We start from the raw sequence: 17,511 nt of genomic DNA, 5'->3' as shown, positions 1-17,511 counted from the left end.
GAAAGGCACCGTTTTCTTCTCAGGATGCGCCGTGCTCTCAGAAGCGCGGTCACAGGCTGAGAAACGTCTACAACCGCTCGTCCTGCCCACACTTGGGAAGTGCAGCCTCACCGTGTGAACAGGCCAAATGCTTCCAAGTCACTGAAACCCTCCAATTTTCCCATACTCTAACACAAACAAAAATGAATTCGTTTGTCTGTCTCAATTCAAAAAAATTTTAATTCAATTACTGAAACTTGGAAAAGGACATTCCTGATCATTTTATTTCCTCTCTGCTAAGAACTAAAAGGAAGTCCTGTCTTCTAACGGAATATTAAATGGACAACGTCTGCCACTTTGGATTGCTGCACGGTTAAAAATGTTTGCGTTAAAATAAATGTTACAAGGAAGTGCCACATGCAACTATTAACGGATTCATGAGCATGTGAAAATACATTTTGTTTTATTAAAAGTAGGAGAACGTATCAATCTCGAAAAGAAAACGTAACCCAGCTCGGTTCTTCAAGTGGTAAGTACATATGCTTGATGAATACCTATGGAAGCGAAGAGGTTTCCTCTCGCACTCCATGGGGATGAGGTCCTTGCTGTGTGGATAAGACAACTGACCTGCCTGCTGCCACAGCCAGTGTCTGGCAAGATGCCTGTACTCCTTACAGAACGCTTCTCAGCCATGTAAACAAGAAGGGCATTTATCGTCCCGTGTGACAGGAAGTGTGGACACAGGGAGGCTCCGGGTGGGGGACATTCGGCAGCTCAACCACATCCTCAAGGAGCCAGCTGGTCACCCTCAGCGTGTGGATGGACATCAGGAACATCATGAATGGAAGCTGACTACCCAACAGGCCAACAAAGTCCATTCAAAGACAAGGAACCGTCTTCCGTATTTTTCCAAGAAAGAAGAAACCTTTCCGAGAAGTCCCCCCGCAAACTGCCCTTCACAGCTTACTGGCCAGACCTGCTTACGCTCCCTTCCTCCAGTCGATGAGAAGGAAAAAGGGATTTCCTTTCCTGGTTTATGGCTTTTAAGTTCCACTCTCTAGTGGCCATAAGGTCCCCTTCCCTAGGAGTTGATATTGATATCGTAACAGATCAGACACCCACAGCCACCAACTGAGCAGCAAAGGGCCACAGAGAAATGAGCCAGGTGATCATTCCTTCCCCTGCCCCTCAAAGTACCTACACCCTATTTTATGGTTTAAAATCAAAGGTTGTTACTTGCAAGTTACATTTTACAGAAAGGAAAGAAATATCCAATTTTTGTTTCTTTTCTAAATACATCATCCACCCTAACACTTAAATCAATTACAGAAATAGCTAAATAGTCACGGCTTTAATGAACCCTCCTATTATCAAATTGTGGTTTTAAAGAACCTCGAGAATGTAAAATAATAAATGCAACCCAGATGTTCACTGAAAAAATGAAAACAAGATTGTTTTTACTTCATAGCAACCAGTAGGTCAACCCATTTCCTCCTTCAGAGAATTCTCAGAGGACCACAAACTCCACTCAAAGACCATGTGTTTCATATGTATCTGTCCACAGAAAAAGGAAACTCTGCTGTCCAAAATAAACGGAGAATATTATATGTTCCCATGAAAGTGAATTAGAAAACTGCAGTAAGGCTGGGTCTACACACAGCCAAACATCTGGATGAAACTGGGGGAAAAAAAAATCACTAATTACCTAGATATTGGGAAATATTTTTCAATCATCATTAAAATGTCCAGTTTTATAGCAAACTGCTTTTATTTATTAATTAGAGGAATCAGTTTTTCAAAAAGAAGAGTACAGTAATTAAAAATAACCCTGCTGAGAGTTTAGGACCGGAACTTATTTTCCACGATTTGAACAGAGCTCCTCGTGACCGGCAAAAACGAAGTCAGCCGGAAGAGTGAATTTGCTCTGTGAAAGCAAATCACCCAATCTTCGTGGACAACTAACGTGACCCAGGTGGGTCTAGTATTTACCAAACACTGAAAGATAGATTTATCCCAAATAAACACGTGAATTGTCTGCAACCAAGCTGTAACACCCTACAGAACCTGATGTCTGTCGTACCAAGTCAAATGGGGAGCTGACTACACAGTGCTGAGAAGCTTGATTAACTTCAAAAATCAGGAAGGAGAGTCACGTATCTTCTACTCTCATCAAAGGGACTTATTCTTCTCCCACAACTGCAGAGTAGTTCTATCGTGCGCAGTGTTTGATAAAACCTATCTTCCCAAGTTTCAATAGTCCCATCTCAGAGGTTGATCAACCTGCTTCCTAAAGGATGTGCCAATAATCCCTTTCAGAGCTAATACGTCTCTCCCAAAGTTACTCTAAGAGTGTGACCATGCCACCTGCTATGTTAACTCACCTGGTATGAGTTGCTGTGGGTCCTCCATCAAAATGATTTACTCAAGAGAAGTTTCGTGGCAAAACACACGGGCACCCCTCTCCCTCGCCAAGCCCCAGCCCTCCGGCCACTCATCCCCGGGGCAAACCTCCACTCGCAGGCGTGGCACCGGCTCTTCCTAAAGCAAGCAAACATCTTTCCCGGTCCCTCCTCTGCCTGCCCCCTGCCTGTCCCCCAGTCCAGGGGACACTTCTCCATCCTCATTTAAGTGTACCTCTCAGGGGCATTCAATGCGGCTGACCACTCTCGCTTCCGACAACACCACTCCCCCCTCTACTTCTGCAACACCGCACAACCCCCAAGGACCCCAAGGACCCCCCCCCCCCAACGCCACTGGCTACCCTTTCCAGGTCTCCTTTCCTCGGCTGTCCCCAGTCCTGGGACTTTCTCCTTTCTCTCAGTTCTCTCCCACGAGTGATCTCGTTCATCTGGTCCCACTAACTAAAGGGCGCTGAAGTCTTCCCAAGGTTCATCTCCCACCCAGTCAGGTCCTCCAAGCAGCGGACTCTCACAGCCACCTCCACTGGGACTTCTCACTACCGAGTCCAATTCTAAACACCAAAATTGAACTCCTGAGACGCCACTTCCAGTAAAGGCTGACTAGTTTGTAACTGACAAACGCATCTGCCAAGAACAACCGAAAGAGCTGAACAAATTATAAGAAACAACTGTGTGAAGGTATCGGACAGCTACCAAATGCAGTGAGGACTCAGGAGGCCAGGATCCCAGAGGTAAGTGCAGAGAGGGGAGCCCAAAATCCGGGCCACTTTTCTCCTGGAGAGGTTTGCCAATTCACTGTAGAAGCAGAGAGGCCAAAACGCTAAGCAGAAACAAGTGGTGGAGAATGTGAGTGGGCCGGCATGGCCTCCGGCAGTCTTAGGGGTGGGGTGGGGGAGAGCTCAGGGGCTGCCAGATAAGAGGAGCCCAGTCAACAGCCCAGGCCTTCGGGCGGGTGGGGACCGCCAAAGAGCTACCCCAGGAGGGGGGCAAACCAGAAGCAGAGCAATCCTCACAATTCTAAAGTGGTATTTCCCTGCCTTAACTGCCTGCCAGAAGCCTCCCTTGAGGAAAACTGCCAGAGTCTACAAGCTTTCACACACATGGTCTACAATTACCAGGTATGTCTAGAGTCACGACCACATGACTGAAAACCAAGAGAAGAACAGACAACAGAATACACTCACAAGCTATCCAAATATTGACATTATCAGACGGGGACCTTATAATAACCGTGATTAATACAACAGAGAAATTAGTTTACAAGATGAAAATTTTCAGCAGAAAATTGGGAATCTGAAAAAAAGAATCAAGAAAACTGAAGAAGGCAGTCACCGAAAGAAATTGAGAACTCAAGACATGGTTTCAGTGCGGGCTGGAGATGAGGGAAGGATTATTCGTATTTTGGGATACAGGTCAGAAGAATATACACGGAGTGAACCACAGACCCATAATGTGGACAAGAACACAGAAAAGAGTCAGTCACACAGGTCATGATGAAAAGGTGGAGTCCCAGAAGGAGAGATGGGGAATGCAGCCAAAGGAATGAATGGAGAGATAATGAGCACCAATTCTCCAAATCTAAGGTAAAATTAAGTCTGGTCACGGCACCACCAAAAAGCAGAACCGCCACCAGCCCCGACAAGGATAGTTTTAAGGAAAACCACATCTGGACACATCACAGTAACAGCTGAAAATGAAAGGCAAAGAGAAGAATCTGAAAAGCAGCCAAAGTGGGGATGGGGGAGGGATTACCTTCAAAAGAACAAGACAGATACAGCTGATTTCTCAGCAGAATCCATGGAAGCCAGAGGCAATGAAGTGGCACGTCGAAACACTGCAAGAAATTAACTTGATAAACTACAACTGTACACCCGGTGAAAATATCCTCCCGAAGCCAGGGCAAAGTAATGTCATTTTTGACAAAAAAAGCAAAAAAAAACCACAAAAACCCTCCAAATGGCTTTCTCCTAGCCCCGCCTCCCCGGACCTCCCCTTCTCCGGTGGCAGCAGCACCACCTTGTCACACAGGCCAGAATCTGGAAGTCCTCTCTGCCTCCTGCACCTCTGACCTCCCAACTGTCGGCACATCCATCCGATTCTCCAAAGAACATCTCATCACTGGTAACGCGATGCACTGTTTCTTCCTCAGGAGGCAGGCCAACGTTTAAAAGTCTGATAAATGCCCAGAGTGGAGGAGAATGCCCCCTGTGAGAAAGCGATCTGTCAGCAGGTAAGGAAACCAAAAGGAAGCCTATGCCCCGTGTGCACAATCTGGAGCTACGCTCTAGAAAAACTCTCCCAAGTCTGGAAAAGGAGACAAGCCCAGGAGTTCACCTGTGTGTGGTTTACAACAACAATGTAAAATCCTATCCGGACGATAGGATACCACTTTTATAATTTTCTTAAACAAACCAAGAAGAGATCTTTACCTTGTTTATGGACATACACCTATATGCTAAAGTAGGAAAACCACACCACAGGACCCACAGCTAATCCACACCTGCCCTTAGAAAATCCACAAGGGAGGAGGGGTGGAGGACCAAGAATAATTTAAAAGGTGATATTCCCTGAAGGTCTGTGTACTGTGTTCCAGGTCTTGGAGTATGGTCGCAGGTGAAGGCAGACAACATTCCTGCTCTCATGGAATTGAGAACCTACGAGAGAAGAGGCAAACAGTGTACAAATATGGAATAGGTACAGGGTGGTAAGTGTTAAGAAGCCGGGAAAGGGTAACAACAGGGGGTTATTTCAGACAGGCTGGTGAACGAAGGCCTCTGTGGCAGGGAGACATGTGGACAGAAACCTGGATGAAGGGGCCCTGGGTGGATCAGTCGGTGGAGCGTCTGACTCCTGATTTTGGCTCAGGTCATGATCTCACTGTTCTTGAGTTCGAGCCCTGCATCTGGCTCTGTGCTGATGGCATGGAACTTGCTTGGGATTCTCTCTCTCAAAATAAATAAACTTACAAAGAAAGAAAAAGAAACCTGGATGAAGCCAGTAAGCAGGAAGCAGATACCTCAGTGAAAACCACTATGGAAACAGCAAGTGCAAAGGCACCGAGGCAGGGTGTGCCTGGTACGTTCCTGGAAGATCAAGGAGACCAGCGTGGTAACAAGCGTGGTAGGAAATGTCAAAGACACAGCAAGGGATGAGAGCTGGGGCCAAGGACAGCCCTCAAGAAAACAATGTTTTTTGATGTTTTTAAAGGGTTATTTAAAGAAAGAAAGGGAAGGGAAGGGAAGGGAAGGGAAGGGAAGGGAAGGGAAGGGAAGGGAGGGAGAGAGAGAGAGAGAGAGAGAGAGAGAGAGAGAGAGAGAGAGAAAGAAAGAAAGAAAGAAAGAAAGAAAGAAAGAAAGAAAGAAAGAAAAGAAAAGAAAAGAAAAGAAAAGAAAAGAAAAGAAAAGAAAAGAAAAAAGAAAAGACAGACAGACGGGCACCTGGGTGGTTCAGTGGGTTGAACATCCAACTTTGGCTCAGGTCATGATCTCACGGTTAGTGGGTTTGAGCCCTGTGCTAACAGCTCAGAGCCTGGATCCTGCTTCGGGTTCTGTGTCTCCCCTCTCTCTGCCCCTCCCCTGCTTGCACTGCCTCTCTCTCTCTCTCTCAAAAATAAACAAACATTAAAAACAAAAAAGCAAAAAATTTGTGACTGTATGTGGCATACAAAGCCAAAAATATTTACTACCTGGCCCTCTTACAGAAAAAGCTCGAGCCCCCTGCACCGACAGGCCCTGTGGGCCACAGGAAGGCCTTTCAAGACAGGGTTCTAGCTTGACGACAGTACAGACTCAGAGAGGGGGTGACATGACCTGTCTTAAGGGATCGCTGTTGGACATGGATGACAAGAGGGAGAACATCTGAGGCTAAGGCAAGAGAAGCCAAGGAGGGCACCAACCAACAAGCAAAAAGAACAGTGTTGCCACATGCAGGGATGGAGATTTACCCGCAATGCTGGAATTACTATTACTTTCTTACAAAAGACCTAGAACAATGTCACAGAACATTAACAGCTACTCTGTTAACTCTGAGTAACAGGAACATGAGTGTTTCACTGTTTCCCCTACTTTTCTGTGTCTTTATAGACATCCATCTTATCTCTTTCCCTTCACCTCTGCCTCGGCTGCCCAATCCCCACGCCTCTGCGACTCTCCCCGGAGCACCTGCCCAGCTCCTACTCCCGGACACCCTCCCCTCCTCCAACCCATTCTCCACTTGGTGGCCAGGAAAACTCTCCTTAAAAGGGCAGGGGGTGCAATGGTGAGGCATGTGGCTTCTGGGGCCGGAACACGTGGACTCGAATCTCTGCTCCACCCCTTACTATAGCTGTGACATCCAATGCAAGTCGGTTAGCTTCCCCACACCTCTGGTTTCCATTTCCATCTGTAAATGGTGGGTAATGTTAAGCGTCTAACAGGGTTACCGCCAACATTAAGATACAATAAAGCACACAGGACGGAGCCCCAACAGCCGAGAGCATTATGTAAACATCGGCTAAAATTATTGAAACAGAAGTCAAATATCACTGCCCTGTTTAAAATCTTGCATTGGCTTCGTGAATCCCTTACCCCCTGAAGCCACTCCTCCAGCCCCGCCCCCTGGCACTCTTCCTCCCAAAGGCTTCCCCTGCCTCTCCCCCCAAGTCCCTCCACCCCTGATTTCCTTCAACACACCCAGCATAACTTGTGATTATTTTATGTGTCTGTTTACCTTTCCTGTCTGTCTCCCATCTAAACAAAAGCTCTGGGAACGCAGGAAATTCATCTGCCTTATTCACTGCTACTCAACCTTGTGCCAGGAGCAGTGCCTGGCATTTTGGTAGAGGCGCTATCACTATCCGTTGAACAAGCGTTCAAGAACACGCTCTAAGCATACTCTGAAAACACCCATCATGTCACCTCTTAAACATTAAAAGACCAGTAATTTCCTGTGCCTTGACTGGAAATACAGATAGCGTATTTTATAACTTTCCACATTTAAATCATTTTTTTTTCTTTCTTTCTTCTTCTTTTTTTTTTTTTTTTTTTTTTTAGTATATAAAAATACTTCAGGACACCTCAGTGACTCAGTTGGTGAAGCAGCCAACTTTTCATTTCAGCTCAGGTCATGACCTCACGGTCATGGTTTGATCCCTCCATCAAGCTCTGCTTAAGAGTCTCTCCCTCTTCCTCTCCCCTGCCTTCACTCTAGCTCTCTCAAAAAAAACAAAACAAAACAAAAAAACCCTCTCAAAAAGGATGTTTTCTTACCAGCATACTATTTTTCTGTGTGAAATGGCTTTCCAATTTTGGAAGAAGCAGAAATAAACTTTTTTGAATTTCAAAAAAATAAAAAGGCACAGAGCGACGGCTCCACTGCACCTTCATTCTCCACCTGCTCAGTTCCCATTGCCCTCCCCCAACAGGGAAACCTAATTCTTGGTTCCTTATTTAACCTTTCTGAGAATTTTCGCACATACACAAACACTTCCAAAAAAAAGAAAAGAGAAGAAAAGAAAAGAAAAAAGAAAAGATGGTAGCCTACAAAGCACACTTTCCTGCACTTTGTTTTTGTAGCTTAGCATTTTGGAGATCTTTCCAGATCAATTCATAAAGTGGTTCCTCGTTCCTGCTTACAACTTCATTCACCATCTGGGTATGAGATTTACCCGATGAGTCTCCTGTGGATAACCTGGGTTATTTCTCATCTTTTACTACCACAAACAATGCAGCAAATAATCGTGTACCTACGGCATCTCCAACATGCACAAATATACCTGCAGATTAAATTCCTCGAACTGTTACTGCTTGTTCAAAGGATTTGCACACTTGCAATTGTTTAAAAAGCTGCTGCTGCCCAACATTGCTGCATCTATTGGGATCCATCCAGAGAAACAGAAGAAGGCCCTCTAGGGATCTCAAGTGGAGGACGTTTCATACAAGGAGTTGGTTACATGCGTGATGCAAAAGCTGAGAAGTCACACGGAAGATGCTAAGACAACCAGAGACCGCAAGAGCAAGAAGCTGATGCCACCTCTAAGTTGGAGGACCAAACGGAGGAGGGGTTTCCAAAGCTCAGGGAAATGGGCAGGCGCTGGAGGCAAAAGAAGACCGTGCAACGGCCACAGAGACGGTCTGAGGCCAAACGTGAGGAGGAGAGAGCCTGGTTTCCCCCTTCCTGTAGCCATCCATCTCTCCCACCACCCACCAGAGGCTCCCACCACCCACACCTAGCTGCAAGCCAGCTGACCCAAAGGTCTGGGAAATGTTGCCTGCAGGGGTGACTCTCTCCGCAGGGGAAGGGCAAGCAATGGACCTGAGCCAGCAGGACCCAGGCTGTCTCTGTAACTAATTTACCCTCCCACCGCCAACAGATGGTTTCAAAGGTGGGGGGTCCTTGCTTGGCTGACAGGTGAAAGGTGGGTTCTCAGCCTGGTCTTAATCTGTATTTATTTCATTATGAGTGAGGCGGAGCACCTTCTCACGTGAAACACACGCTTATAATCCTCATCTACACTGACTGGGGGTGGGGAGGGGAAAACCAGCAAAGTCCTTCACGTCATCTGCCACAGATGGTCCATTCGGGAACATCAATCAGGCACATTCCCAAACTGAGTTAAGATGGTGGCAAGGAGCCAAACTAGCCAGTCACCTGCCAAATAGAGGCAAATCTCAAGAACTGTTCTAGAAAAACCGAAAGGCAATAAAGCCCCGAAGGAATTAAAAATACCTTAACTGCACTCTGGGCACACTGTAAGTAACAATGTGTTCTTGTAATCTTGTAACCAACCCCCCAACGTGTTCCTCCTTAGAACTGCCCTCCAACCATTCAGTTCACCACCCTGTCCCCTTATCTTCCACGGAAAGAACAAATACTACTACCCTAGACAAAAATTCAAGTTATAAAAATACCAAGTAAGAATCATTTTTAAAGTCTCTTAGCCCTACAAACACATTAGCAAAAAAAAAAAAAAAAAAAAAAAAAAAGCTCTTAAATGATCTCTCCTGCCTGTGTAACTGCCATTTGCACAGATTATTTACCCTATCTTGTAAACAAGTTGTAGCTGACTTCCCCATGTAGGGTTCAAAGTTCTCTACTCTAAAAATATGTACACAAAAGTTATGTTTTACGACTGGCTGGCAAACGACTGGCAACTGAAATTACTCTCTTTCGAAGGGCTGAACTTTATTTTTAAAAACGTGAATTTTAGGGGCACCTGGCTGGCTCAGTAGGAAGAGCATGCGACTCTTGATCTCGGACTGGTGAGTTTGAGCCCCACGTTGGGTGTAGCGATTAAACATCTTTTTTTTTTTTTTTAACATGAGCTTTAAAGCAAAGAATTTTTTTTTATCTAAATAGCAGTAATAACTGTAAAGAACTTTAAAGAGGTATATTAACTTCAAAACCTCCCCAAATAGTCAAATACAAGCACATCAAATGTGTATCATAATTGCTATACAATGATTCTTATTTCAAAACTCTAAGGCTTTCATTTACCCAAAAACATATTTATTCTAAGATTGCCAAATTTATTTTTAAGTGTCTCCTATAATTCAAAGAAGATAATAAACCTTATCAGTAAAGGTTAAAAGTTATTTTCCGGCACCTACCATGCTGCTGGGCATTTTAGTACACAAATAAACAACTGGTCATTGACAATTGTTCTAGTGAATTAAATGGTACGTTAAAAGCAATCACACCCTTTTCCCAATGCACAGGGTTTTTTTTTATAAGGTTTTTCTTTAATTCGAATTTGAAAGTAATGCATATCATTCCAGAAACTTGGAAAACAGAAAAACGTTACATTCACATTACATTACGTTGCTTCCACCAGGACATATAAAGCAACTGCTTGTTTCTAATGGTTCTAACATTTCATCAATAAACTTCCCATAATTTACCTCACCTTCCTCCTATCGGGCGTTGCCATTTCCGATTTTCTACTACTACAAATGGTATCACGCACATCTTTGAGCATGACATTTTTGAAAACCTCTCTCCCGGGAATACAATCTGGAAATCAGTAGCCCAGAGAAAGTTTTAAGACTTTTGATACTTAATAACATCCTTTGCTACAGTACTCAAGATCTGTAAACTGCTGGGCCACGCTGACTTCCTTTTCTAATCTTTATATCTGCTTTTACCTTCAAACCGTCTCCATGTCTTTATTCACAGGAGTCGGAAACGCCTTCCAAACAAAAATCGCCAAGCCGGCTGCCTACCTTGACTCTGATGTCAAATGCTTAAACGTGATGCCTGTTTACTCTGTAAAAGGGAAAAACTGCTGTATGCCTGTTGTGTTACCCAAGTTGTGACAGGCAGGAGGCAGGGGATCTGGGGAGAATCCATCGCTTAGACTCTTCAGGCAGACAGCCTGGCTTGTAGGAGGCTCTGCAACTCGGCTCCTTCTTTCCACAGCACTTTCTTTCGAAAAACAACACACCCACTCGATGCCACAGTGCTATCCCTAGCTTTAACTATGAGAACTGAATTCGACAAATGCCACCAAGCCTGCCAGCTTCCCACGATCACAGTCGCATCGCTTCTTGGGGCACAAACCTCTCGGGCAGCCCTTACAGTCTTAGAAGGCACCTTGATTAACCAACCACTTCAACCTGAAAGCGCTCGAGACTGCTGATTCTCACAGGCGGCTGCAGCCTGTAATTAAGATTTTTTTTTTTTTTCTCAAAACCCTCCCTTATTACAAGGGGTTCTGAGGATCCCGTCTGTCGGCATCAAGGAGATCTTCAGCCAAAGTATTGAGAACCTCAACTTCGGGTGTGCCTGCAAGACAGGGGTGGTAACCCCTCCGCTTTCCAAACCAACGACCCCACTCCACACACGCGCGTAAATGCAGCTTCACGGGCATGATTCGCAGCATGACACGACAGTAATTTGCACGCCACTAAGTCATCCACAACAATTGCAAATTAACTGGGCGTCAGGCACACAACCCGGCTCTTGCTGCTCTCACCTGAGCGCGGGATGCCCCGGGCTTATTTGGGGGGCTTAACCCGGAACGTCCCCCAGTTCATAAAATGCCTGTGCCCCGGCTGCCCACTCCTCGTTGAAGCCTCCCCACACACCACTTGTGACCTAAAGCCCGGCACACGGGCACACGGCTTTCAACCTTGTCCCTCCACCCGCCCCTCTTGGACCCCGAGGATCCCCAATTCAGAACTTCCCCTCCCCATTTCTCGGGGATACCCCGCTTCCCACCACCTGAGAAGAGACACCGAAGGGTGGGGGGGGGGGGTGGTCAGCCTCCTGCGGTCGGGCTCCGGAGGGCGTGAACGCCCTTGGCGACGAGAGGCGGGGAAGGTCGCCCCCAAGGTCCCCCGCCCCGAGAGGGCGACCCCCGCGCCCTGCCCGAGCCCCCGGGCCACCCCGGCCGCCAGCGACCCCGGCCTCGCCCCGGACCCCCGCTCGGGCTCGGAGGCGACCCCGCCGGCCCCCCTCCGCTGGGCCCCGGGCCGACGCGCCGCGGGCCTCGCCTGTCGCCAGCCGGCACGGGCGCTGCCCGGACCCCCGACCCCGGACCCGCCGCCCCGCTCCCGTCCGGCGCGCCCGCGACCCCCGCCCCAGGCCGCCAGCCCGGGCCGGCCACACCTCCGACACTCACCGCCGCCGCCCTCACCGCCGCCGCCGTCTTCGTCCATGTTGAGGCCGCTCCCGCTGCCGGCGAGCCCGGAGCCGCGGGCGAGGGGCCGCGGGCGGTGGGCGCCGCGGGTGCGGAGCGCGCGTGCGGCCGGGCGGCTCCAGCAGCGCGCGCGCCGGGTCGCGGCCCGGGCCTCCTCCGGCCGGGCGGGGCGCTCTCCGCTCGGCGCGCCGTCACGTGACGCGCAGGCCCCGCCCCCGGGCGCGGTGGGCGGGGCCCGGGACCGCGCGGCTCCGCCCGCGGGAACGCGCCCGGCCCCTCCCGGACTGCGCGGCTCGGGCCCGGCTGGGCTGAGACACGACTCTGGGCGGCGGGGGAGGGGGCCCGGGGCGTGGCGACCCCTGCTGCGCCCTCCCCCGCCTTCGCGCGGCCTGGGGACGCGCGTGGGGTCCCGGGCGCGGGATGCCACTTCTACAGACCCCGGCGCCGAGGGTCCTCCTCGCACGTGCGCTCCAGAAAAAAAAAGCTCTAGAAACGCACACATTCAAAAGTCTGGCCTCGCCCCTTGGGCCCCGCGGCATTTCCGAGTAACCGGCTTTCTGATGCATAATGAAGACGTTTCTTTGCTGGCGACGAGCGCACTTTAAAATTAGCAGAGTGTAAGGCTGGACCCCAAACCCGCACACCTGGGTCCCACCCTCAGCTGGGGGCTGGCCCGGCTGGCTGGCCTCAGATGCTCTCGCACTGTCTCTCCAGTCTCCCTTGGAGAGCTGCCAGCTGCCCTGGATTTATGATGCAGAAGGAGCTCTGAATTCAATTTCCCGTGGGCACAGCCAGGGTCCTAGGCGCAGGCCTCCTGGGCAGAAGGCTTCAGCTCGGCCTGCCCCAGATCTGTGGATCTCCTTTCTCCGTCCACGTCTTGCTTCCAGTAACTCCCCTGAAGCATTGAACGTGCGCCCTCCCTAGCCTTTCTGTTCATTTCGCTTGAACCAAATTGCATTAAAGAAAAGGAAACACTGTAATGGAGGAGATAATTCATCTCTAATATCATTTTCCAGCAACGATTTTATATTTACAAATGGCCTGTTTCCTTCCGCTGTCATTTATCAAAATGGAAAGTTTTCACCTTTTTGTTCAAAGTTGTGGGATGATTCCAGAGTGCAATCTCCCAATAACCTCGGGAATTAGACACCCAGCGTTCCTGTGCTTCTGCAGTGACCGCGCACAGTTCTGGGTGTCCCGAGATGGACGTTTAAGTCCCAGCCTGCAGACGCGGCTTCCCGATCATGTCCCTGTCAGCTCGGTTATCTTGAAGATAACAGTATGGTTACTGAGAAAAATGACAGCACACTTTGAACTTGATAATGTAATATGTGGAGCTTACTCAAAGATACTATCAATTATAACAGCTTTTAAATGTCAAATTCCTCATTCTTTAGGGTTCTTAACATGTGATCCAAGGTGCTTCTCTCAAAGTTTGAATCTGAAAATTGCTCTCTGATGTCCATCTAAGACAACTTCCATCAGAATAAAGCGTGGCCCAGTTATCTGTAAGTAGAATGTTACATTATCCCCACAGTTCAGCCAGCGCCTCCATTTTGACAAAGCCTGCAAAAATGTTGGGGTAATAAAGGCTTAGGATGTCATTTCCGTTGTTGGTTTTTTTTAGTTTATTTATTTATTTTTGAGAGAGAGAGAGAGAGAGAGAACAGGGGAGGGGCAGAGAGAATGAATCCAAGCAGGCTCCGCACTATCAGCAAAGAGCCCGACGCGGGGCTCGAACTCACAAACCGTGAGATCATGATCTGAGCTGAAACCAACAGCTGGATGCTTAAATGACTGAGCCACCCAGAAGCCCCTCATTCCTGTTCTTGAAGGGAGAAATTAGAAGACTTCAAAACCTTCACTACTCAAAGAAATTACTAACTAAAGGGGAAATTAGGTTAAAAAAAAAAAAAAAGCTGTTTTTCAGTATCTCTTTTTTTTTTTTTTTAATTTTTTTTTTTCAACGTTTTATTTTTTTATTTTTGAGACAGAGAGAGACACAGCATGAACGGGGGAGGGGCAGAGAGAGGGAGACACAGAATCGGAAGCAGGCTCCAGGCTCCGAGCCATTAGCCCAGAGCCCGACGCGGGGCTCGAACTCGCGGACCGCGAGATCGTGACCTGAGCTGAAGTCGGACGCTTAATCGACTGAGCCACCCAGGCGCCCCTTCAGTATCTCTTAAATCCCACCAAGATAGCATTTATCTAATCTGCACACATTCATGTTGCCCCACATAGAGGAACATTAAGTATCCCAGTTACCCACTAAGATAGGCATTTGCTTTATGTCCAGCATGTGTGTGGTTTCATCAGAAGTTTAAAGCTTTATAAATGAATTTGTAAGAAAAACAATTTGTGCGGCAGACGGGGCTCCAAGATAACAAGTGTTAAACCTGAAACCCCGTTGCAATCCCTCAGTTAGACAATAAGTATTTAGGAAGCTGCTGTAGTCCAAGCACTGTCCCAGGTGCTGGGAAGATGATGATGAAAAAGATCAATTTGGTCCCTGTCCTCAGGGGACTTAAGACCTGGAAGGATTACAGCCATTAGGCAAATAATTACACAAATAACTCTGAAATTGAATTTTGATGTCCTAGCCTATTTCCAGACTTTCTCACAGTGTTCGCTGTTTCCTGTGTATCAGCTTTGCAGCCTTGAAACTCCTTCAGACGGAGACTATAGTCTGTATTTATTCTGACTCCACGATCCACCGCAGGGCCTGGCCATGTCAGAGAAAGGGAGAAAGCAACAGCTTTTGTTACTGCTGCTGAATGAACAGGGCCATCCAAAGGAGGACACCTCTTGAAAACATGTTGAAACCCATTTATCAGCCCTCTGACCATTGCAGAAATAGTTTAAGAAATCAAGAATGTGCACATTCCGGAAAGGTCAGAGAACTTCTCCTTTGTACATCAATCTCCATCCTCCAAGTGGAAGTCTGTGAAACTGGACAGAAAATGTCCTCTCCTAGCACTCAAGTCACAAGAGCCAAAACCCTGCCAAGGCCTGTGTCTTCCTGCTCAGCCAGAAAGAGGCTGCCTAGGCCGCCTGCATTACCGATGCATTCAGACCCTGCACAGAAAAGCAGAGACGGCAGTGACTGTCAGCAGATGGGAACCTCAGCTAATCCGTTACATCTGCTCAGGGGTCTGGTCCAGTCCAGGGAAAGCGCCGCACACACAGCAGCCAGCTCACTGTCAGCTCACGGTCACGGAAGGAAAATAATGCTTTCCGAAATCTAATTTCATCTCGGAAAGAAAACATCTCGTTGGAATAGAGATGACCTTGTGCACATTAGCATTCCCCACTCTGCCCAGGCAACCAACGGGGTCTAAGTGTCAAGACACATCCTCATTAAATTTTCAAAAGCCCAGACATCATGTCCTTGATGGCTTCCGCCTCTCTTTCCAATTTTCAAAACAGTCCACCTTGGTCTTGTCCTCTCCCCTAGAATCCACACAACTGACAAAGGTTCCCTGGCCTCAACTTCCCAAGGGCAGCTCAATTCCTTTTAGACTGATTAGTAACTTGCATCTCTGCTGGAAAAGGCACTCGAATGTTGTGTTAACGGTAAACTCTGAAAAAAATAATTTGGCTACCGCTTCAAGCTATTTGTCTTTGGGTAGAAAGGCTTTATACCCACTCAAGGTGACATCGGTATGAAGAATTATTACACGCAAGGTGTCTTCTATAGTAATAAAGAACTGGGTTGTTTTTATCTAGCTCTTCATTTTTATAGTACGTCCCTGACCTACCAAAAAACAAAAATAACTTTTTTTTTAATTTAAAAAGGTCCCCTTTGGAAGTTGGTCAGAGTCTGCAGTGTGCAGCTTGAAGTCACCAGGAAACTCCACCCTGGGGTTCAGAGTGTACTAACGGACAAGAAAAAGGGTGAAAATGACAAACATAAGTACATAGAACATCTGTCTGTGATCACGATCCTCCAAATAGAAAGTGAGCTCCTAGCCAGCAGCTAAGTGACAGAACACACATCACTGAGTGCCATGTGACCCCCAGGGCCTACCTGTGTGCACGCAAATGGAATTCTGCACTTTGACGTATAAGGCCTTGAGTTCTGGTCATTTGTTGCCTTTGTGAAAAAGCCCCACAAAAACCCAGTAAGGTCATTAGATCTCTGCCGTGATGCATCACAGCACATCATGTCTTCTAACGGGATAATGTAGGCTCTAAAGTCAGATAGCCCAGGGGCTTCCATGTCTTGTCTGTGTGGCCTTGAACAGGTTGCTTCACATCTCTGTGCTCTACCTTCTGCATCTGAAATGGGACCACCACAAACTCTGCCCTGTACGTTCTGGGAGCTAGAACTACCTGCTACCATATACAGGGCATGGTGCACAACAGGTGTCAGTCGATCCTCATCATCACCAAGAACAGAAGTATAGTGGGCGCCTGGGTGGCTCAGTCAGTTAAGCGTCCGACTCTTGATTTCAGCTCTGGTTGTGATCTTGCAGTGGTGAGATCGAGCCCTGCTTCGGGCTCTGTGCTGGCAGCGCGGAGCCTGCTTGGGATTCTCTCTCTCCCTCTATCTCTGCCCCTCCCCCACTCATGCTTGCGTGCACTCTCTCTCACTCAGCAATAAATAAATCGACATTAAAAAAGAAGAAGAAGTATAAAGTTTCCTCGCTCACTCATTCACAAGACCGGCAGAATCCGCGTAACGAGATGGGGAGGCAAAGCTGAATCTCAGTAAGGGCTCCCACTGTCACTGCCACCTTCTAGCTGCTGTCTTGTCCTTCACATCTGCCTTCTGGAATGTTCCTTGCCATACACTCCATGCCCTCCGCTTGTGAATTGTCCCACACCTCATAGCTGAACGGACCTCTAAAGAACTGGGTTCTCACAGCCACAGTCCCGTATGTGCGGTGGTGTAAAGGAATCTGGGGACTCCGTGCTCTTCCTGTGATGTCACTTCATTCGTTCAACAACCCGTTTCTTAGCACCCCCACCAAGCAGGCCCCAGGGTTTCGACAGGAGCCAGCAGCCAATGACTTTTGATGATGGACATGTCAGACCTCAGCACCCAGGGTGACTGTAACAGCCTTGGAAACCTTTACTCCACCCCCTGGCAGGGGGCAAAGGCTCTTTTTCTCGGGGGGGGGGGGGGAAGGGAGGGTTAGGATCTTGTGTGCACACACACCGCTCAAATACATCTCCCTCAGTAACAGATTAGTCATATAAATTTAATCGTTACAGATCTGCTGCTTGATCAATACAGTTTTAGCATTTAATACATGCTGTTAAAGTTTATCACTGCGGTGCCCTTGGGTGAACTGCTAGTGTTTTGTCTCTCTCTCTCTCTCTAAAAATAAATAAATACATTAAAAAAATTCTTTTTTTTAAATAATGTAGTTTAGGGGCGCCTGGGTGGCTCAGTCATTTAAGCAACTGACTTCGGCTCAGGTCATGATCTCATGGTTCATGGGTTCAAGCCTCACACAGGGCTCTGTGCTGACAGCTCAAAAATAAATAAAT

The 17,511-nt window shown here is 47.7% G+C and overlaps 1 protein-coding gene across 2 annotated transcripts in view; it reads right to left on the bottom strand.

Annotated features, from left to right (window-relative positions):
• Window positions 1-17,511, bottom strand: part of CYTH3 (cytohesin 3) — a 109,640-nt gene that overhangs the window by 87,094 nt on the left and 5,035 nt on the right. The window contains exon 1 of one of the 2 annotated variants that reach the window (XM_086691871.1): window positions 11,998-12,176. The exons of the other annotated variant lie outside the window; for it this stretch is intronic. Coding sequence (XP_086547997.1) covers window positions 11,998-12,034 — 37 coding nt within the window. The 5' untranslated portion in view covers window positions 12,035-12,176. Of the gene's footprint in view, window positions 1-11,997; window positions 12,177-17,511 lie in introns of those variants that run through there. 2 annotated transcript variants of the gene reach the window in all.

This window comes from Puma concolor, chromosome E3 (assembly GCF_028749965.1).
Source record: "Puma concolor isolate L17-30 chromosome E3, mPumCon1.1.hap2, whole genome shotgun sequence".
Taxonomy (NCBI): domain Eukaryota; kingdom Metazoa; phylum Chordata; class Mammalia; order Carnivora; family Felidae; genus Puma; species Puma concolor.
Note: the sequence above shows the minus strand (reverse complement) of the source record. Positions and strands in the feature narration are given on the sequence as shown.